Below are 23096 nucleotides of genomic sequence, written 5' to 3'. Positions count from 1 at the left end.
GTTGTATTTTTTGTTTTATCTTATTGCATAAATAAAAGTTTATTTAAAAAAATGCAGGGGCGGCTGGTGGCTCTATGTCAGTGGGGCAGTGGAATCTCCTCTAGATTTTAATCTGAAATTCCAAGGAACTTGAAATCTCACACTTAAAACCTGGTGGGGATTCCACTGCCCCACTGGCGTGGAGCCACCAGTCCCCACTGCTTACCAATGCTGGGAACAAACAATGGGGAAGGTTGTGACCTACATGCCCTCCTTGTGGGCTCCCCAGAGGCATTTGGCTGTCCATTGTTGGAAACAGGATACTGGCCTAGACAGATCCTTGATCAGATCTCTCAGTTTCTTTTTGAGTTTGTCCTTTTTAGGGGCAGATACCTGAGGACAAAACAGTAATGAGTCAGTTTGAGGTTGTGTGGGAGCACAGACACCCCTCCTTAAAAGAAATAAAGATTTTGGGGTGTTTCAAACTGGAGGTTATATCCTATTACTATTTTGGATGCATTAACAGTTGAATCTGAAACTTCAGTTTGTTGTAAAATTAGACTAATTACAATATGTTGCTACTTCAGCAATGACTCTAGCTGTTGGAAAAAACAAACTTGGCCTGCCCAAGATACATGTGTTCACCTTGTTATGCTTAAATCACCCCACTTAAGGAAAGATGGGCATGGTCAATTAAAAACATACAGCATACCTCGAAATTTGCTACAATATATCTCACCTCCCACTGTTTTATCTTGTGCAAACTGAGACACTCCACATGTCCACTGGACACTGTTCTGCAGAACAGTCAGTGCCATTATTCTATAATTGTTTTTTGAGGGTTTTTTAGGGTAAATTTTGTGTTGCTGTACTTCACATATTCACAGAAACAGAAGCAAAAGAAAATTGCTATCAGAAACTTCATTAAAATTGCAAAGTAAATCAAACATATTTAAAGTGACTATCTGAACTATATCAACTGTCTTAATATTGTTGCTTCCTCCCTGCTAAAATAAGATCAGCACAGCACATATCTTGTTTCTGCTATTTGGGGTGATTGCAGTTGTTGCCACCACTCACCATATGCTCAGAGGCACGTTACCAAATTCTTCCAACCTACAAAGGAAGCGGGTTGGACTGTGAACCACCAACCCAAATTGTGTTTGCATTTTGACAATTTTGGAGGGCTGTACAATATTTCAGAGAGGAGGTCAGGTCTCCTCCTCCCCTGGTGCATTCACTATAGCTGCCCAATTTCCCTGCTTTTTAAAGTTTGATAGAAGTATCTGTTGGCTATAGGTTCGTTCTTAAACCACAAGCGTTTTTTGCCTATTAGTGAATGTTTACTCTGGAGTAAAGTGGTCCCCTTATATACATTCCAAGCAGACTGATGGATGTGTTATTTATTGATGTATTTGGTATTTATGGAGGGTTTGTTTTTTTAATGCCCGTGTTGCAGTTTAACCTTCATTCTAGGCCACTTCCAAACTCTTTTTGTTGGTGAAAAGGGATGAATAAATAAACTAAAAGAAAGTAAATGTGCGTAGAGGGCTGTTAAGAACCTACCCCAGCCTTCCAGATGTTCTGGATTACAACTCTCATCATCCCTAACCATTGGCCGTGCTGGCTGGGGCTGAAGGGAGCTGAGCCCAAAACATCTGGAGGGCCCCTCAGCGGGTGCGTGGGTCCTGATGCACCCCAATCTTCTCTTTCTGGAGTGGAGCCCAACGTTGCCATCCTTCAGGCGGGACTTACTCCCGAGTAGAGGCCGGTATGATGTGATAGCCTGCATTGCAAGCCGGATTTGGATCCAGGGTTGCTGTATGGGGGGGGCAGTTTCCCGTTCTCAGCAGCTTCTGCTGCTGCTGCTGGGTCCTCCTCCTCTCCTTCCCTAAGAGCTCAGGCTACTACCGGAAACCAATATTTTTTGCTGCTGCTGAGTCTTCTTTCTGCAAAGTTATTTCAAAGCAAACCGAGGAACAGAGAAGCTGCAGTACAGCCCCAGCAGTAGCGGCGGGCCGATTTCTTGCAACTGCACTTCCGAACCCTGGACTTTATTTTTTGGTCTTTGCCAGCCTAGAAAGTTGTTGAACTCCCGTCTCGCTTTTTCCAGCGTCCGGACCCCGGCATGTTTGATGATCCGCCGGCTGCAGGCTCCGGAACTCAGAGAGCCCCGGCGAGCGATGGAAGAGCAGCTCCGAGGCTCTTGAAAAGTCATTGAAAAGCCGTCCCCGAGTGAAGAAGCGGAGCAGTTGCCTGTGTGTGTGGCTCGGGGAGAGAAATCCAGATTATTATTATTATTATTATTGCAAGGGAGAACACGCGTCGCCCGCTGTCTTCCTCTCTCGCCTCCCCCTCCACCATGGAAGATGTAAGTAATAAACATTGTATAAACTGCAATGGGTTGGCATGAGAAGGCTGCTTAAAAAGGCTTTGCGTGCATGCTTTTGGGGGAGACTTGGGGAGCCGTAGGAAAGGAATGAACCCTTTTCCCGGATTGTTTATAAAGTTGAGTTTCTAGTCCTCTGGATTCACTGTTTGCTTCCTCCCCTCTCTTGCAATCACAAAAGAAAGTTGTGTGTGTGTTCCCCCACTCCTGTTATTATATAATAATAATAGTAATAATAATAGTAGTGGTAATAATAATAATAATAATTTTACTCCCCTTTCACCATGAGTTCCCAGGGCAGGTTACAATTCAAAAATACAATATTAAAATTAGTTAAAATCAGAGAACCCATATTTTGGGTCCTAAAATATGAGGTATCAAAGGGCCAGGGTAAAGAGCATCCCATGAAAACTCCCCTCTTGCACATTCTCATCCAGATCTTGTTTTTACGAACTAACTGAACTTGTAAGATTTACATCCGAGGAGGAAAGTTTTAAAAGTGTTGGGGGGGGAGTTGATGGAGGGCAAAAATGGTAGATGTGATGGGGGTGGTGGAACTGGAACTCCCCCCCCCCTTTCTTGCCAATTTTGCTGCTGAAATTAAACAGAGAGCTCTCAAAAGGGCCTGGAGAGAAGTCTTTTTAAGGTTTGTTTTCCTATTGGCATGGGATGGTCTTTGGCCTGGGAAAGCAACCAGGAGAAAAACATAGCTTGTTTTGTTGATGGATCTGGATGCTGTTTCAAGAGGTCTCTTTGGGGAACACAGCAAGTTTCTTTGCGAGGTGACTGAAGTTGCCAAGTTCTCTACTCTAGCCTTGCTCCTGTGCCTTTCATAGCAGCTTAGCATGAACCAGTGTTAGGAGTAAACCTTTTCCTCATGTAGGCATTAAATCTGGAGAGATCATTAGAGATGGGTGTAGGACTTCTTTGCTGACTTAATTTCTGAGCACCAGGCTGCTGTTAAAGGCACTGGAGTGAGGCCAATTTTAAAATAAAATAAATACTGTAAGAAGTTGGCAACACTGTTGATGGACTTGGGCAGCAGTTGCCAATAAATTGAACTGGATGTGCATTGCTATAGGAAATGATGGCGGAGAGGGCTTTTTGCTCAAGACACCTGTGTGTGTATGTGGGGGAGGGTATATTGGTTGCCATGGCCAGCCAGAAGCAAGGCACTGAAATATTTCCTGTAGCAGACTGGGCTAGCTCAGGCATCTTCAGCCTCTTCAGATCTTGGTGTGACCAACTGTTCACCTTGGTATGCAATCCACTGGGGCAGCCCGATAGCAGTGGCCTTAAGAACTGTAACTCAGAGGTAGAGTATCTGCTTTGCATGCAGAAGGTCCCAGGTAGGGATAGAAATGTTCCCAATCTGAAACCCTGGAGAGTTGGTGCCAGTCAGCATTGGCAACACTGAGCTAGATGGATCGATACTGAGCTGACTCAGGGTAAGGCAGCTTCCTCAGTCCCTCTGTCTTGGACAGCAACTAACGGACACATCTTGATGACTCCTCCCTGGACCCAGCATGGCCCTAGTAACTGAGCCTTGGCCTTAAGCCCACCAACGCACAGCTGTTGCTAAGTTGTGGGCAGAAATAAGTAGTCAAACCCAGCAGAACATAGGATGCTGCCTCATGCCAAGTCAGATCATTAGGCCATCCAGCGCAGTATTGTCTACACCAGGGATAGGCAACAGGGTGCCCTCCAGATGTTGGACTGTAACTCCCACCAGCCCCATCCAGCAAGATCAATGGTCGGGGATGATGGGAGTTGTAGTCCAACAACATCTGGCGGGCACCATGTTGGCTACTTGTGGTCTACACTGGCAGAGGCCTTCCAGGCTTTTGTATGTGGAATTGTAAGAAGCACCATAGGAACATATGTACTGAGTCAGACCATTAGGCCAGCTAGCTTAGCATTGTTTATGCTAGCTGGCAGCAGCTGGCCAGGGTTTCAGACAGGGGACTTTCCTGTCTTGGTGATGCCAGCAGGGATTGAGCCTGGGACCTTCTGCATGCAAAACATGTGCTCTACCAGTGAACTCTGGCCCTTCCCCAAACTTTGTCAAGCTTTTCTTACCTGGAAGTAATTCATTACAGATCACCAGGGCAACAGCTGTTTAGACTCTTGACATAATTAATTCACAGGGCCACGTGGAGCAAATTGAACTCATTCTGGATATTACAGACTGCTTCTCCGGTGCTGATATTACTGCAATAGGATATAGATAGCAACTCAAGAGATGAGATAGAGCTCTGCTTTGTTAGCGACACTCATTGTGCATTCTGCATGTGACTAATTTGCAGCAGAAAGCTATTTTCCTACGAGGGTTAGGATACTCTGCTTAAAAAAAAAAAAGATGCAGCTTGTAGTCCGTTCCTAGCATTATTCTTGTGTCACCTCTCAGGTCCAGGGTCTACCATTTCCTTCACCCTAGAGTTTAAAGGGATCTGTCAAGACCAAGCTGTGGCTTCTTTTCCCTCCACCCCCCCTTTTTTAATGTTGAAATGCTTCCCTTTTCAAGCAGGACTGCTGCTTGCTTCTGCCAACAAACTCTGATTGCACCAGTTCTGTCAGCGCACTTTTGTACTAGCCCCAAATAAGCAGCATTCTCTCAGCTAATGGGCTGTTGCGCTATATCAAGGGCTTTATTTTTTTTAAAAGTGGATTTCATGGAGCCTTCAGCTGTTCCGTCTTCCTGGAGAAATAGGAAGTGGGGAAAGGAGAGGAAATGGCTTGCAGTGCTTTATAAGGACATGGCTGTGCTCCGACAGATGTAAACCAGTTTCGAACCTGTTGTATTGTCTTGGCTCCAATTTAGAACATGTGGAATTAAGAATATATGCATTTATGCTGTACATTTTAAAAACGGGTTCAATACTACTACCCTCTCCAGAATGCTTATTGGGAACTGCAGTTCTGTGAAGCAGTCTAAGGAGCTTGAACAGCACCCACACCAAATGATGATTCCCAGGAATATGTGCAGGAAGCCACAACAGTTTTTCCCTTTAAAAATCCTTCATTTAATTTCATTATATTAAATACATTAATTTCATATAATAAAAATCATTTCTCGCTCAAGTACAACACTATATATAACTAGGGGCTCCACCCCGCTCGCATTGCTCACCAACCCCATCTACTGTCCCCAACCCCCCTTTCCCCAGGTCACTAAAGCCCCTCTTCCCCCATGGTTTGCCGTAGCTCTCCCCCATTCTCTCAGGTGTCACCAGAGCTCCCCTCCCCTTTCCCTACCCCACCTCAGGGGTCAACAGAATTGCCCTCCTCCTTCTCCCCCTGCTCTCCCTCTTCTCCCCCCCCACCCCAGGGGGTGCCAGACCTCACCTCCTCTGGCTGACCTCCCACCTACCTGGTGAGGCTGAGCTCCAGGCCTCACTGCTTGGGGCTGCCACCTCTTTGGGCCTCATGGTTTGTCCTTGACTGCCTCACCTGTAAGCGTCATGCTACCTGTGAATGCTTCCAAAAATATAATATAGGTAGATAGACACTGATATTGGTTGTGAATTTCTGCAGGAAGCCACAATAGTTCAGTTGTTAAACCTGCATCGGTTTGCAGCAGAGACATAGCAAATTGCTTTATACTGAGTCAGAGTGTTGGTCCATTGAGCTTGGTATTGTCTACAACAGGGGTGGGGAACCTGTGGCCTTCCAGATGTTGCTAGACTCGAACTCTCATAATCTCTGGTGGTTGCCCATGCTGGCTGGGGCTAATGAGAGTTGGAGTCCAACAACATCTGGAGGACCAGAGATTCTCCATACCTGGTGTACACTGATTGACAGCAGTTCACCAGATTCCTGTGCCTTTCCCAGAGACTTTCCCAGTCTACTTAGAGAGAACGTTCTGCTTGCAAAGCACCAGGGCTGGCCCTACCATTAGGCAGAGTACTGCAGCTGCCTTGGGCAGCAGCTGCTGAGCGATGGAAAGTAGACAGAGCTGTGTGTGCCATGTAGCCTTGCTTGTGCCCTCTAAGTGAGTCTGCTGCCCTCAGCTGCAGTAGGAGACTCTGCCCCATTGCCAGAGCTGAACTAAGAGTCAGCTGGTTGGGCTTTATACATGGGATGGGGGAGGTGTCGTCCTTCACCTCAGACAGCAAAATGTCTTGGTCTGGCTCTTCAAAGTATGTGCTGTGCTATTAAGCTGCAGCCCCTTAACAGATCAAAAATGCACATACTAGGGGAAAGTATGCATGTAAATGCATATATTCGTGAAAACAGCATACCAAAATGTATTCCTTAGGGTAAATTGCCTTGCAAAAACTGTGTATAATAGGCAATATTGCATGCCAAAATTTGTATATTAGGAGAAATTCACACTAAAATGCTGATGAATTTTCATGAGGACTTTTTATTAATTGCACCCTGGTGTGGGAATGTGGAGAACTGGATTGAAGTGTGGAACAATGAGAAACTGAGAGAAACCAGAATTGACAGATTTGCTTACCCCTGGTGCTGAGGATGGAGTTTTCTTGTCTCCCATTTCAGTTATGGGAGACATATGAGTTTTAATTTATCCTAGCGATGGTTGTGAGTATGGAATTGAAGAGTGATGGGGTATTTTTTTCTGGATTAATTAACACAGGATAAGGCAATCATAGGTGTCATCTGTGGGTTGCACTTGTCATGTTCTTCACAATTTAAGGAGTGTCGCTCCAGATGTTGTTCGGCTCTAGTTCCCATCGTCCCCACAAGGACAACCGGTGTTCAAGAGTAATAGGAGTTGTGGTCCAGCAATATCTGGAGGGCTGCAAGTTCCCCAAACCTGGAATATAAGAACTGCCTTTCTGGATCAGACTGTCTAGTCCAGCATCTGGTATTGACTGGTATATTGCATCTGAACTGGAAGGTTACATTGACCTATTATGGGGCTAGTATCCACCAATAATGCTAATTAATGGACGATAGGTTTAGTTCATTTTTAAAGTTGTCTAAGGTGGTTTCCATCCAGTGGGTGCTGGTGATTCCGATGTCAGTGGGGCATTAAATCTGCTCCAGGTTTTAGGCTGAAAGCACCTTCGTCGGCTCCTTGAAAGTTCGGACTAAAACCTGGAGCAGATTCATTGCCCCAGTGACATAGGAGCCACCAGCCTCCACTGTTGCCATCACTATACCTCCTCATGTCCTTTTTTAACATATGTACCTTCTTCTTTCCCTTTGCTCCTTGTCCAGTTTGCCACTTCAAACAGTCTCATGTATCAAGTGTTGTTATTTTTATGATATTATGCATTTCAACTTTGCTAGGGTAGGGCTTAATTCTCCATGATTTGAGGTATGATGCTTATTTACAATCTCATGCCATTTTTTTGCAAGGGCGTTATGACAAATTAATCGCAATAAATCTTTTTTTAAGGGTTTGAGAGCAACTATCTAGGATGGAATTCAAAAGGAAATTGTTGGCCACACATATGGCTGTCCACAAGGTTGCTTGTGGGAGAGCTGGAACTTGTCAGTGTTGCAGTCTTCTCTGAGAGTCTTCAAAACAACATGAGCTATGCCTCACCTCTCTTCCTGAGGCCCCATTTGTACTACACATTTAAAGCAGTCTCATACCACTTTAAACAGTATGGTTTCTCCCAAAGAATCCTGGGAACTGTGGTTTGTTAAGGAAACTAAGAGCTGTTAGGGGACCCTTACTCCCCTCACAGAGCTATAATTCCCAAAGATCCTTGGGAAGGGGTTTGATTGATAAACCACCCTGGGAATTGTGGCTCTGTGGAGGGACTAGGGGTCTCCTAAGAGCTCTCAGCACCCTTAACAAACCACAGTTCCCAGAATTTGGGGGGAAACCATGACTGTTAAAGTGGTATGAGAGTGCCTTAAATGTATGGTGCGATATGCCCTGATTGTCTCTGAGTTTATGCTGCACTTTGTCGATACACCAAGCACCTCTGAGTGAAGCCCAGTTGGACCTCAGAGACAAAATCCTTTCACTTCCCCCGTTGAGGATGGGGTAGCAGTCTATTAAGGACAGCCAAAATCTGTCAGCTCCTGGCTAAGCCCACAATTGGAATTTCTAATTGGACTAGAACAAGAATTGTATATGATGGGAGGCCAAAATGGTTCTGTTCTGTCTTTTTTTAGGTTGTGTATGTGTGGATTCTTCACACACACTTTTTTTAAAAAAAACTCCCTCTGTGTAATATTCCAGCATTCTAAGAACCAAAGTTTAGCAAGTCCTTCTCCTGGATATGCTAGTTTGAATTTGTGTGTGCATGTGTTCAAGCATCCAAAAATATGATTCTCCCATATTTAAAAATACGATTCTCTCAAGTTGAAGCAGTCTAAAATTTCATCACTTTATTCTGTCTAATGCTTGAACCCAGTTTGGCTTTAGTATAGGAGGAGACTAGGAAGAACATATAAAGAGATATAAATGGGCTGTAGGCAACGCTGCACAGAAAAGAGCTGAGTTAACCTTCTGTGTCGACCACATACCCGGTGACTTGCCAGCGGGCAGCCTCTGAATCCATGTCAGAGCACAGAACACCGATTTCAAAGCAGTTGTATGACTTCCAAGTCCACCACTGCTTTTGCTGGACCACACTAGCTGTGGACCACTACCAAGAGATGAACTGGCGTAAACAGGGCATGCTCATTCCAGCAACTGGAGTAGGTTTTTGTTAATGCATTGTCTGGACACTCTTTAAATTAAAAACAACATTAAACATATGTCAGTGGTGTGATCATCAGGGTCAAACATCCAGAGAAACACAGGGCTGTCATTTGCAGAGCTTGTATTTGTTAAGTGCAATTCTGTACATATCTCAGAAACGCCGAGTTCAGTGGAACTTACTCCAGATAAATGTGCATAGGATTCCAGCCTAAATCTTTTTTCTAGCTTTTGCAGGGTTGTTGTGAGGATAAAATGGAGAGGGGAGAAACTTGTAAGCCACCTTGAGCTCCTTGAATGAGGTGAGATATAAAGGCAACAAATAAATAATAGTTAGACCCTGTCGAGTTTCTAAGAATTGCATCAGAGGGGGCTTGATCAGAAATCCTGACATATCTATATTTGTGCAAGAGCTGAAGGTTACAGGAAGTGGTAACAATTAGCAAGACTTCCTGGTATCTTAGGAAGAGGAGTTTAAAACAAATACATTTAATCTGATTTAAGAACTCCTCACATCCTCCCTCCAAAAGGTCTGAGTATAAGAAATCTAAAGTGTGAACCTTTTCAGCACAAACCTAATTAAAGTCAGGAATGGCATACAATCAGGAATTGCAACGGTTTCCATAAAGAAGGAATTTGGGATTTAAAACTATTATTATTAGGAATTTGGGGTGTTGTTGTTAGTTGCATTTCTATTCAGATTTATTTAATTTATTTAAAACATTTATTATACCCTGCTTTCCCACTCCACAAAGGAGTTGCTCAGAGTGACTTAAGAATAAAAAGCAAGCATAACTGCAACAGTGTTCCAACAGTTAAAACACATATGATAAAACTGAAAACAGCAGCAAAAAGAACCACACTCACAACCAAGACATTAAGCAGCAACAGGCTCAAATGCTTGTTTCAGAAAGTTTTCAGTTGGTGATGGCCAGCACAAACAAAAAAGAAGAGAACCTAACCCAAGGGTGGGGAATCTCAGGCTCAGGCCAAAGGAGGCCCTCCAGCCCTCTTCATCTGGCCCTGGAGACTCTCCCTGGCTACACCCTTCCCCAGCCACAGCCCTCCACTGGCCTTGCTCCACACCCTCCTGGAGTGCTTTTGCCTGGCTGGAATGTGTCCTTGAACTCTGATCCTGCCTCTTGCTTGCCTGGATGGAGGAGAGAGAGGGGTGTATGTGCGTGTGGAAACCAAGCTACAGTGCAGTACAGTGGTACAATTTGCATTCATTGCTCCACCCACTTTTGCCTATGGCACCACTCTCCACTGGTATGTGGCCCCCAGGAGATTGCCCGGAAAGGCATTTGGGCCCCGGGCTTACAGTTTCCCACACCTGTTCTAGGATATACTGCCCATGTGGAGTGCAAGGCCAGAGTGCTAAGTCTTGCCATGACCCTGCTCTAAGCTTGCTTCCTTGAACACTTACAGCCCTCTCCTGGGAAGATGGGTTGCAAATTGCAAGCTTTTCAACTTTGGGTGGGGAGAAGGGGAAACTTAGGTCAGTGACAGAGGACATGTTTTGTGTGCAGAGGGTCTTTGGTTTAGTCTCGGGCATCTCCAGTTAAAAGGGTCAGGAAGCAGATGATTTCTGCCTAAAACCCAGAGAGCTGCTGCTAGCGTGAGCAGACAATAAAGGGCTAGATGGATACATAGTCTGATCTGGTCTAAGGCACCTTCCAGTATTACTGATGGTTGAACTACAAGGTTTCCCAGAACACAGTGTTGAAAACCACTGATGTATGGCAGAGCTGTGGAACCTTTGCTCCTCCAGATGTTGCTGGACATCAACTCATATCGACTCCAGCCACCAATGATCAGGGATGATGGAAGCTGGAGCTGAACAGCATCTGGAGGGCTATGCATTCGCTGGCCCTGCCATAGATCACTGGTTTTCAAAACTGTTCTGGGGAACTTTGTGGATCTATGACAAACTGTTGCCAATGTCAAATGGCTGAATCCTTTTTTGTGCAGTGTATTTCACTACTAAAACTAGTCTTTAGTAGACTAGTCTTAACACCCCTTAGCAATCATTCATCCAAAAAGTTCCCTATGTAGAATATCCATCTCAGCATCCCTCTGTGTGTGCTGCTTTCCCCCCAATCTCTTTGCTATCTTGTTTTTGCCTTTGCAGTGTTGCTTGAAAGTCATGTAAACCGTTCTGCAAGATGTTCCACTTTTTGTATCAGGCTCATGAAAGGAGGCTTGCTTGTACCTATACCTATCCCCCAAGAATGTGGCCTGTAAAGTTGATTGGAGTTATTTGGCACTTCTCAGATATTGTGAGACTTTCATTTCAAGGAGTATGTAAATGTACTGCCTTCAAGTCGATTCAGATGTATGGTGACCCTATGAATAGGGTTTTTCATGAGGCTGAGAGGCAATGACTGGCCCAAGGTCACCCAGTGAGCTTCATGGCTATGTGGGGATTCGAACCCTGGTCTCCCAGGTCGTAGTCCAACACCTTAACCACTACACCACACAAGGAGAGAGACACATAATTTGGCCTGGCAAATAAAAACGTCTTGTCCATAGCAGGCTTGGAAGAAGGCGTGCCAGGGTTTAGGGTGTATTCTCTTAGAACATACTGGTGGAAGCTTGGGTAGCCATGCTAGTTATGGGCTTCTTTACTTTTCAAAAGGCTTAATATTTTTAAGGCAAAAAAAAAGTTTATGAATGTGATAGAACAGCGAGAACAGGAAATGCCAAGTTATAGTTATATGTGTCAAAGAAGACCCTGAACTGCTGAGGAATCTTGTAATTTCTTTCAGGGAATTAAAGTTTTCAGTCAGATTGCTTCAAGAAGTAGAATTTTGTGGGTGATATCATCCCCCTGTGGTGCCAGTGTCCATGTTTATTTGCTGCTAGTCCTCATGAGCGAGCAATATTGGCAGAAGCAGTAGAAACTGTTATGACAAAATAGGTAGGATGCCTCTAAACCTCTAGGACAGCCTTTCCCAACCAGTGTGCCTCCAGATGTTGTTGGACCACATCAGCCTCAGCCAGCATTGCCAATGGATTTAATGTTGTACGTCGCCTAGAGTGGTTTCGGCCAGATAGGCGACACAAAAATTAAATTTATTATTATTATTATTTATTATGGTCAGGAAAGATGGGAGTTGTGGTCCAACAACATCTGGAGGCACACTGGTTGGGAAAGGCTGCTGTAGGAAGTACCTCTTCTTTGAGGTGCATGCCTTTTGTGATACGTGTCAGGTAGGTCAAGGCTATTAGTGACTGAATATGGAAGCAGGTGTAGAACTGAGGAGCAGAGCCTTTTCCAATTTAGGCCAGAGCCAGAACAGGAAGTGTTGTTCTGTTGACAAGTATAGATTAGAGAAAGCCAGACTCTTACTATTTATACCAGGCCTGGCCAATCCAAAGGCCTTATGCAGCCTGTCGGGCAGAGGAGCCCCGATGTTGCACGTCTGTAGAAACTTCTGTGTCTGAAGAGGGCTCCGGGTCTTGAGCATACTAAAGATTTGGAGATCTAAATCCTTGTCTTAGACTATGAGCTCTCCCAGTTCATGACTCAGATCCTGTGATTTCATTTATTTATTTATTTATTTCGATTAGTTACCCACCCTTTCCCATAAAGATCCCAGGGTGGGTTACAATATAATATTGAATTATAAAACAAAGAAATAATTCACAACAGGAAAACAAGAAAAGTGTAGAAACAAAAACAGTTCCATCTATAAAACAATTAAACAATTCCATATACAAAAACAGTTTAAAAACAGTTCCAGTACTGATGCAGACTGGGATAAATGTAATAGTTACTGCTGACATTCAGATCCTGGAAGCTCTCTTTAAAACATTTCTTCTGCATTATACTGTAGGGGTTTCCAGATGAATCTCCACCTGCCAGCGCTCAAAGAGGGAGGGGGGAAAGGAAGTGGGATGGTTAGGCCAGACATAGTTATGTCTGCCTGAAAATGGGATGCTGCCACATTTTGAGTACTGCCTCATGTCCTCAATAAATACTTGGGGAGGGGGTTGTGTTCTGAGGGAAGAACTGTATGGCGGGACATGCTTTGGCCAAATTCACATCATACTTTTATTCCAGTATTATTCCACTTTAAACAGGCGTGGCTTCCTCCAAAGAATCTTGGGAAGGGTAATTTGTTAAGGGGTGCTGAGAGTTGTTAGGAGACCTCTATTCCTCTCACTGGGAAGAAGGACTGACTGTTAAACCACTCTGGGAACTGTAGCTCTGTGAGGGGAATAGGGGTCTCCTAACAACTTTCAGCACCCCTTAACAAATTACAGTTTCCAGAATTCTTTGGGGGAAGTCATTACTGTTGGAAGTGGAGTAATAGTGGAATAAAGGTATGATGTGAATGTGGCTTGGTCTTCCTGGCCTGGACATTGTTATCTGCTCTGCTTCTGGATTTGATCTGGGGGTGGGGTGGCAAAGTACACATCTGGGGAGGGACTGCTTTTTATCAAGGGCAAAACAGCCAGAACCTATATAGCTGCATTATAAGAATGGTAACATGAACTTCTGCTTGAGCTTGCTTTTTCCCTCTTCCCTCCTGTTCCTTTTTCCTCATGTGCTGTTTCTTTTTTTGATTGAGAGCCTGAAGGCAGGGACTGGCTCTCTCTCATGTGTAGGGATCTATAAGCTGCTCTGGGAGCCTTGTTTGGCTGAAGGGTGGGATTACAAAAAAGTTCTATCAATAAATAAAGTTTCCCAAAAAGTTTATCTTCCCTTTGATCATTTTCAAATACAATTTCTTTCTCCCTGAACGGATGGAGAATGGTCATGGGTGGGTGACTGAGCACCTCTTATGGTATGCAAATAAATGTTGCACATGATATCATTTGCATAATTTATTGTGGTGTCAGGGTTGAGTTTCTAATATCAACCTTCCTCTTCTTTTTTCCTGGTGCAACTCTAGGGTGTGAAGGAGGAGACCCCTGAGAAGCCAAAGCGGCCCCCTACAGTCGAAAAAATGGGGTGGATCAAGAAGAGCAGTGGGGGGATTTTGAGTCTCTGGAAAGAGCGTTACATCCAGCTCTGTAAAACCCAGCTCCTGGTGTATGAAGATGAGGTAAGGGAACAGTTACAGGAAAACTTGGTTGAAGAAGGCTAATATCTTGCTCTGTGCTGCTGGGGCCTGCTACAGTGCAGTGGTACACTCCTCCACTCTTTCTTGACATTGTGCCTTTTAGTGTGTTTGTGAGATAAATCCCAAAGACCTGGGCCGGAGTCCTCCCATTTTAAAGCTGCAGCTGTTAATTCAGAGTCTAACAGCTCTCTTTTTCTATTGCATTTCTGCCAGAGAAATGAGTTATTTCCTAGTGACATTTATTGCTGTTCTTTTCTTTGCCCTCCGATGCTTGAGAAAGCATTGGGCACAGGCTCATTCTGCACACACATATTTAGCTCGTTGGATTTGACAGCTAAGTTGCCTTGGACTTTCCTGCAAAGAACAGGCAGGATATAAATTCCATAACAGAAGAAGCTCCCGTTTCACCCATTGTATGAAACACATTCCAGTGAGCTAGCTGTGTTAGGTCCTTGCAACAAAAACGGATGAGCCTTGCAACACCTTAAAGGCTAACTGAAATATCGTGGCATGAAGCTGTTGTAAACTAGAGCTTTTAAAATCTGCCTTGGAGACCCTGCTTATCTGTGCCATCCTCATGAGCTCTCAAACAATGGGTCCTTTTTGGTAGTGGCACCAAGGCCTTGGAATGGTTTCCCTGTAGAGCAGAAATGGGGAGCCTTTTTCGGCACAAGGGCCACATTCCCTTCTGGGAAATGTTCTGGGGGTCGCCAGTGGTGGGTGGAGCGAGAGGCAAAAGTGGACAAAGCAATGAATGTAAATTTTTGCCTTTGTACAGGAGACTAGTTTCTACATGGCCTCACATATCTCTGTCCTGCATCCAGGCAAGCAGGCAGCATTAACTGAGTTCAAGGACAAATTTCAACCAGGCAAAAACTTGTGGGATGCAAAGCCAGTGAGAGGTGTGTCCTGGGAAGAGTTCCAAGGGCCAGAAAGAGAGATTTAGAGGACTATGTGTGGCCCTTAGGCTTGAGTTTCCCTTCCCCTTCTTTGGAGATTCACCTGGCTCCTGCACTGCCGCCCCCACCATTTTTTAGACAGAAATTGAGAACACATCTGTTTGAGCAGGCTTTTAATATCTAACTCTGCTGCTTTTAAAACAAAACAAAACATTATTTTAATTGCTGGGGAATAAGCCACTCTTACTTACTGATAGAAGAGAGTTATAAATGGTAAAACAAAAATAATAATAGAGTCCATTTTATTAGAAACACTGTTCTACTCAGTTCTACTCGGTTCTACTCAGAGTACACCCATTGAAATTAATAGACTTAAGTTGGTCATGACTATTAATTTCAGTGCATCTCCTCTGAGTAGGACTAGCACTGGCTATAACCTACTCTTACAAAAAAACCCCCAAACCCTTCTATACTCGTGTGTCTGTGAGCTATATATATTTCTGTCATCTCACGGTAACACTTCATACATCTAATCAAGTAGATTCTAAACCACAAATGTTCATGCCACAATACAGCTGCAATCCTATGCAGTTGTACCTGGGGAGGAGGTTCTGTTGCATTTGACTTCTGAGTAGGCAGAAGGTAAAAATGAAATGTAATCTGAAGTCCATTGTTAGGAAAGGCCCACAGCTCAGTGGCAAAACATCTCTTTTACATGCAAAAGGTCTCAGGTTCAATCCCCAGCATCTCCTGGGAGAGGCTCCCTGTCTGAAACTCTGGAGAGCTGAAGCCCATCAATGTCAACAAAAGGCCAATGGTCTGATTCTCCATAAAGCAGCTTCATATGATGTTCCTATGTTAAGAGCTGTGCTTGGATTTTGGAGGACTGAGTTTGAATCATAGCTTTGGCAAGGACATTCTTTGTCCTTGGGTGAATCGCTACTTTTCTCTCTGCCTTCTTTTTGCTAGTTGTCCTTGGGGATTACAGCGACTTGCCTCATGGGGCTTTGTGAGGATGATGATGATAATTTTATTATTATTAATAGAAGTATCAGGAACTGCTTTTTACATATATGCTGAGAATAGCAATGATATTATTTGTTAATAATTGGTTTTGATTTGACTGGAAGGTAAAATCTAAGCAAAAGAATGTGAAAGGACTTCATAGGATTTTGGAACAATTAACTGAAGTCAGATTTGAAGTAGTTCGGACTTCAGCATCTAAGAATGCAATTCTTTAATTGAGAGGCGGAAAATCCCACTGTGATCAGTGGAGTGTAGGATTGCAATCTGCATTAAAATCTCATTGCAGTCTCCTTGATTGAGAGCTAGTGTGTTGTAGTGGTTAGAGTGCTGTACTAGGATCAGGGAGACTGGGGTTCAAATCCCCATTCAGCCATGAAGCTTGCTGAGTAACCTCAGGCCAGTCACAGTCTCTCAGCCTAACCTACCTCACAGGGTTTTTTTGAGGATAAAATGGAGAGGGGAGAGAACCATGCGTGCCACACTGAGCTTCTTGGAGGAAATGTAGGATATAAATGTAATAATAAATATATAAATAACTCCAAGTATCAGAATATAATTCAGGCCTGGGGACCAGTGATTCCTTATATAATGACTAGGCTGGGCCAGGGAAGTAATTAATGCCTCACTGCGTGAGGGAGAGATCCCTGCCTGCCTTAAGGCGGCGGTAGTGAGACCACTTTTGAAAAAATCCTCCCTGGACCCAGAAAATCTTAATAATTACAGGCCGGTAGCAAATGTCCCATTCCTGGGCAAGGTCCTAGAAAGAGTGGTTGCAGACCAGCTCCAGACACTCTTGGATGAGACAGATTATCTGGATCCATTTCAATCAGGTTTTAGGCCCAATTTTGGCACAGAGACGCCTTGGTTGCCCTGTATGATGACCTTTGTCCGGAGAAAGACAGGGGGAGTGTAACTCTGTTGATTCTCCTTGATCTCTCAGCGGCTTTTGATACCATCGACCATGGTATTCTTCTGGGGAGACTTGCGGATTTGGGAGTTGGAGGTACTGCTTGGCAGTGGTTCTGCTCCTACTTGGCGGGCCATCTCCAGAAGGTAGTGCTTGGGGAGCATTGCTCGGCACCCTGGGTTCTCCAATATGGAGTTCCGCAGGGGTCAGTTCTGTCCCCCATGCTCTTTAACATCTACATGAAGCCGCTGAGTGCCGTCATTAGGAATTTTGGAGTGCGTTGTCACCAGTATGCTGATGACACGCAGCTCTACTTTTCCTTTTCATCCTCATCAGGTGAGGCTGTCAAGGTGCTGAACCGATGCCTAGCGGCGATAATGGACTGGATGAGAGCGAACAAATTGAAGCTCAATCCAGACAAGACTGAGATGCTGTTAGTAGGTGGTTCCCCTGACCAGATGGTGGATGTTCCACCTGTCCTAGATGGGGTTGCACTCCCCCTGAAGGAGCAGGTTCGTAGTTTGGGAGTTCTTTCAGAACCATCCCTGTCATTGGAGGCTCAGGTAGTCTCGGTGGCACGGAGTGCTTTTTACCAACTTCGGCTGGTGGCCCAGCTACGCCACTATCTGGACAGGGAGAACCTTGCTTCAGTTGTCCATGCTCTAGTAACCTCTAAATTAGATTACTGCAATGCACTCTACCTGGGCTGCCCTTGAAAACGGCTCGGAAACTGCAGCTCATGCAAAATGCAGCGGCCAGACTGATTACTGGGACCAAACGGTCCAAACATATAACACCGATTCTGGCCCGCTTGCACTGGTTGCCTATATGTTTCCGGGCTCGATTCAAGGTGCTGGTTTTAACCTATAAAGCCTTGTACGGCATGGGACCACAATACCTGATGCAACGCCTCTCCCGATATGAACCTACCCGTACACTACGCCATCGAAGGCCCTCCTCCGGGTGCCTACTCAGAGAGAAGCCTGGAAGATGACGACAAGAAAAAGGGCCCTCTCAGTGGTGGCCCCCAAATTATGGAATACTCTTCCTGATGAGATACGCCTGGCGCCAACATTACTATATTTCCGGCGTCAGGTAAAAACCTTCCTCTTCTCCCAGGCATTTTAGCATTTTTAACTTTTAGCATTTTTACTATTTTAGCATTCTAACATTCCTGCATTTTAGTATTTAATATGCATTCAATATGTGTTTAATTATGTCTTAACTTTTGTATAATTCACTTATTTTAATTGATGATATGTGGTTTTAATTGTATGTTACTGGTTTTGTTTGTTGTAAACCGCCCAGAGAGCTTCGGCTATGGGGCGGTATATAAATTTAATAAATAAATAAAAGTTCCAGAGGGTTTTATAATGATGCTTCTTACTGCATTTAATTTTTGCCTATTCTTTTTTATTACTATGTTTATAAAATGCTAATTTGTTGTGTATAATACACTCTGATTTTGCAATTGAGGAAATATTATTTCTATGGCACCTTCTGTGCCTGCAGTGCTTTACAGTCTAGGCCAAAGGGTGACGTTTCTGTCTACAATCTAAAAGGAAGAGAGCAAAGAGGACATTTTTTCACACAGGAGAACATTCAGAAATGTGAGCTTCCTCTTGCAGTTGCACAGACTTGGGTTTCCTGAAAGCTGGGGAGAGAGGCTTGGGCAGGGTGGTGAGGGTAATTGTATTAAGCATGAGTTTCATAGAGAGATTTTAAGTAAGGGTTTGAAGGATGAGACTTCAGTGTGGCAGAATTTTGTTCTTGGACTAAGGAGACCTGTGTTTGAATCCCCACTCAGTGATGAAGTCTGTGATGCTTAGGCCAGTCACACACTCTCAGTCTAGCCTACCCTGCAGGGCAACTGTGAAGATAAAATGGGACAGCATCCCCTGCATGCCAACTGCTGCTTCTTGGAGGAAGGACAGAGTATACAAAGATTTTTTAAAAAATTATAAAGCATGTGTGTAAATAACCTCTTGTCTGGCCACCTGTAGTAGATAAGAGTTCTCTCTAGGTGACCAACCGCAAGCCTGGTTCACACAGGCAGCAGAATAAGATTGTAGAATCCTGGAGCTGTAAGCAGAGCAATGCCATTTTTGAGTGCTCCTCTGCTTTGAGAACTTCCTGTAAATTCAACACTAAACAACAAAAAACCTAGTACATCATGTAGACCAGATGTGCTTGTTTGCAGAGATCTCTGCATGCCCCCCAACATATAGAGAGAGAAACTATAGAAAATGTGGCATTTCTCCTACAGTTTCAAGTGGTGCAGTTCATTCCGTCACTTTTGAACACTGCTACCTGCTTCTCCCACCTTTCTGCTGTATGTGTGGACCAGGCCATGGAAGCATTAAAAAAAATTCACACTCACACACATACACACCTCACTCTGCCCTTGGCTGTGAGCTTGCAAAAGCTGACAAAGGCACGTGTGGGCTGGAAGGCTAATAAAAAAACAAAATACAATTGGAGGCTGGTGTGTTTCTTTGCAAGGCTGTTGTAAAGCACTCTGCCAAATTAAAAATGGTGTATAAATTAGAGTGGTACTTTTCTTTTACTTTTTTTTTTTAAGTGTGTATTCAGTGTCCTTTTTCCCAGGGCAGTATTAAGACAATCACAATGAACAATGAAATCTAATATATCAAGAGACGGCTTTGTTAGAAATGGCAGAGAAATGCAATAAAACCATAAGAACAGCAAGGGGTCTCCTGCGCACCAGCCCTTGGGTTTAGCAACCTCCTAGTCACTAACATGAGAGCCAGTGTGGTGTAGTGGTTAAAGTGTTGGAGGAGAACCTGGGAGACCAGGGTTCGAATCCCCACATAGCTATGAAGCTCACTGGGTGACCTTGGGCCAGTCACTGCCTCTCAGCCTCATGAAAACCCTATTCATAGGGTTGCCATACATCTGAATCGACTTGAAGGCAGTACATTTACATTTAGTCACTAACATGAGGCTCAGAGCCATGAAGCCAGCTTGGGTCCTTAAGTGTAGATTCAGTAGACTCTGACTTGGTGTCCTGCTCACTGCTGAACTGTGGTATCATAATACCATGATGGTTTTAAGGTAAGCTTTCTGAATTGTGCTCTGAAATGGACTGGCAGTGTTGGTCTTCCCTTCAGCTGTTTTTTGAACAAACAGAAGTTTCTGAAAGGTCTTCAAAGGCAACCCCATGTATAACACATTTCAGTATTTTAGGGTATGGATAACAGCCGTCAGGCTATTAGGATAAATATGGTGTTCCTAATCAGTCATTAATCTCCTGTGCAGTTGGAAGTCACTGAGTCAAAGTGGGGGGGGGAGATGTGAAACACACAAAAAAGTGCACTCACAACAAGCTCCTGATTGAATTGCCACAGCCCTATTTCTCGCCTGCTATTGAACACCAAGGCAATTGCCCACCTGTTTGGTGTCCTTCAGATGTTCTCGTCTGGCTTGCAGTTTCCCCCTTCCTCCTCTTTATCCATTCATGGGCATGAAGGACACTTGTCTGTTCGTGTTTTTTCCTCTGCCTTAAGCAGAGACACCTCTCCAGATGTTGCTGGCTTTGTAACACATTCTCCTTTGATTGATTGATTTCCAGAGGGGCAGCCATGTCAGTCTCTTGCAGCAAAAGCAATTAAAAAGACCTTGTGGTACTAACATTTATTACAGCTTAAGTGTTTGTAGACTCAAGCCCACCTCATCAGGTGCATGAAGGGAAATCAGAGTTGGGGTGTGTGTGTATGGCAATGAAATACAAACATTACAGTCAGTCATCGCTGGAGCTTAAATATAAAGCAGTTGCAAATCAAGAGAGTGAGCTGGTCCCTCAAGCTTGCACTGAGTAATAGTTTTATAAGTATGTATACACTTAGCTTGAAGGAGGTCTACACCTTGGTGTTCAAACATCATTTAGTGACCCCAAAATGGGCATTTTCTGCTGTTGCCCCTGTAGGGTGGAATGCTCTTCCCTGTGCCATACATGAAGCAGCAACCATCAGTTGCTTCAGGCATATTGTGAAGGCCTGTCTTTTTCCCCAGGCTTCCCCTGACCCGTAAGATTGGGTGCTGCTTTTACTTACTTGAATTTATTTAATTCCTGTTTTATTCACTTTTATATGACTTTTATGTGCTTTATATTGCTGTTTTACTGATTTTAGGTTGTGTTTTTGTTTTAATGATACATTGTTTTTTAGACTACACCACTTAGAGATTTTTGAAACATTAAGCATTATATAAATGCTTTTAAATAAATTAATAAAATAAATACCCCCAGTAGTGCAAAAAGAGAGAGAAATAGTTTTTTAAAAAAAATAAATGCATACCTAAATGGCAGGAATATACAATTATATATGTAGTATTTGCCTTGTGCAGTAAAAAAGGTAACAAAAGGGCTGCTTCACACATGTTTGCAATATCAGATGATGAACATCATGTGGTAGCTTGTGCATGTGAATGGGCTGTTGCAGGTCTAAAGTCTTGGTACATCTTTGGCTCGGGTGCCAAACCCACCCTTGATGAAGCTGATCAAGCGACTATTGTACTTGCCTTGGTCACATCTGGAATAGACTACTGCAATGTGCTTAACATGGAGCTTCCCTTGAAAAGTGGTAGGAAATGCCAGCTGATGCAAACTACAGCGGCCTGAATGTTGTCAGGGCTCCCACTTTTATTTGGAGCCAATAACTGTTTCACCCCCTCAGTCTGAAGTCGCTTCCAGCTCATTCCCTAGCATAGCTCAAAGTGCTGGTTATTACCTATAAAGCCCTAAACAATTTGGGCCTTTCAATATTGGATGCCCTGCCTTTTCCCACATGTGCCTGCTCAGGGCCAGCCTCCCTCACCAATTCCATGTCACAGAAGCAGACCAGGCTAGGATTTTAGGCCACATCTGCTCCATACATTTAGAGCACGCTTAAACCACTTTAACGGTCACAGCTTCCCCCCAAAGAATCCTGGAAACTGTGGTTTGTTAAGGGTGCTGAGAGTTGTTAAGAGGACCCGTATTCCCCTCACAGAGCTACAGTTCAAAGAGTTCCCTGGGATTCTTGTTAAACCACTTGAGGAATTGTAGCTCTCTGAGGAGAATAGAAGGTCTCCCAACAACTCTCAGCACCCTTAACAGGCTATATTTGATTAATAACAACAACAAGGTACTGTAATGATTAATAATCACATCCATTAATTTCAGTACGTCCACTCTGAGTGGGACTAGGATTGGATACCACCCAAAACTTCCATATATCATGGCTTTGCTTCAGGGTCAAACTATTATATGCCTGTTTAAACGTGCTTAAGGAGACTCTGAACTGGGGTTTGGGTTGGAAGTATGCCTGTAATGCAACAAAAGGGGAGTGAGCAATAAGGCACCCCATGACTATCTCTGTTGTTATTACTGTCCTGCCCCACACCCACCCCAGCAATCTGAATCTAACTGTATGTGCTTTGACTGGCAAGGTTTTCATAACTTCAAATAGACTCGGACAAAAATAACCTGTGTTTGTTCAGCGTTTCCGTTGTCTTCAGTTTCCTGTGACTGGCTTGTTGCAGAAGCCAGACTTTGCAGGATAGGGCCCATAATAAGAATCTTTTCTGCTTTACCCAGCAAATGATACCAAACATATAAGCATGGTGCATCTCAACAGAACGTGGATGGCACATGTTGGCATCCTTAGAGTATTGCCACTGAGCGACCACTTTAGTTATGTGTGCAGTTCAATCAGGCCTCCTTCCCTATGCAGTGATTCCCCCTCTGTCTGTTGTTGTTTTAAACAGAATTTGGGATCTGCAACATTTAATTTAATAAAATTTATATACCGCTTGACTGTAACAAAACCTCTAAGCAGTTTACAAGAAAACATTGCAATCTGGATTGCTCCTGTTCTCGATGCCAGCCAGCTAGTTGCTGGTTTCCAGACACTCAAATTCCATTGCCTCTCCCTCCCTTTTCATTTCCCCACCCCATTTCAATGGTCATTCATGATTTCATTGCTACTGAACATCCTGTCCTCATTTTTTTGAAGTCCCCTTCCCTTTTAGAGTCTCCTCCCACATTAACATTTTTTGTGTATCTTCATACAATGGGGTTTCCACAAGCCTGCAAATAACCTCCCAATGTGGTGTAGTGGTTAAGGTGCTGGACTATGACCTGGGAGACCAGGGTTCAAATCCCCACATAGCCATGAAGCTCGCTGGGTGACTTTGG

General features: G+C 44.0%; 1 protein-coding gene across 1 annotated transcript in view; it reads left to right on the top strand.

Moving 5' to 3' along the window:
- Positions 1-1815: 1815 nt before the first annotated feature.
- Positions 1816-23096, top strand: part of PLEKHO2 (pleckstrin homology domain containing O2) — a 41079-nt gene continuing 19798 nt past the window's right edge. The window contains exons 1-2 of the mRNA XM_061595452.1: positions 1816-2350; positions 13898-14050. Coding sequence (XP_061451436.1) covers positions 2342-2350; positions 13898-14050 — 162 coding nt within the window. The 5' untranslated portion in view covers positions 1816-2341. The remainder of the gene's footprint in view (positions 2351-13897; positions 14051-23096) is intronic.

Source organism: Rhineura floridana, chromosome 14, assembly GCF_030035675.1.
Source record: "Rhineura floridana isolate rRhiFlo1 chromosome 14, rRhiFlo1.hap2, whole genome shotgun sequence".
Lineage (NCBI taxonomy): Eukaryota > Metazoa > Chordata > Lepidosauria > Squamata > Rhineuridae > Rhineura > Rhineura floridana.
The sequence above is the reverse complement of the archived record's forward strand: the minus strand, read 5'-3'. Positions and strand labels throughout refer to the sequence as shown.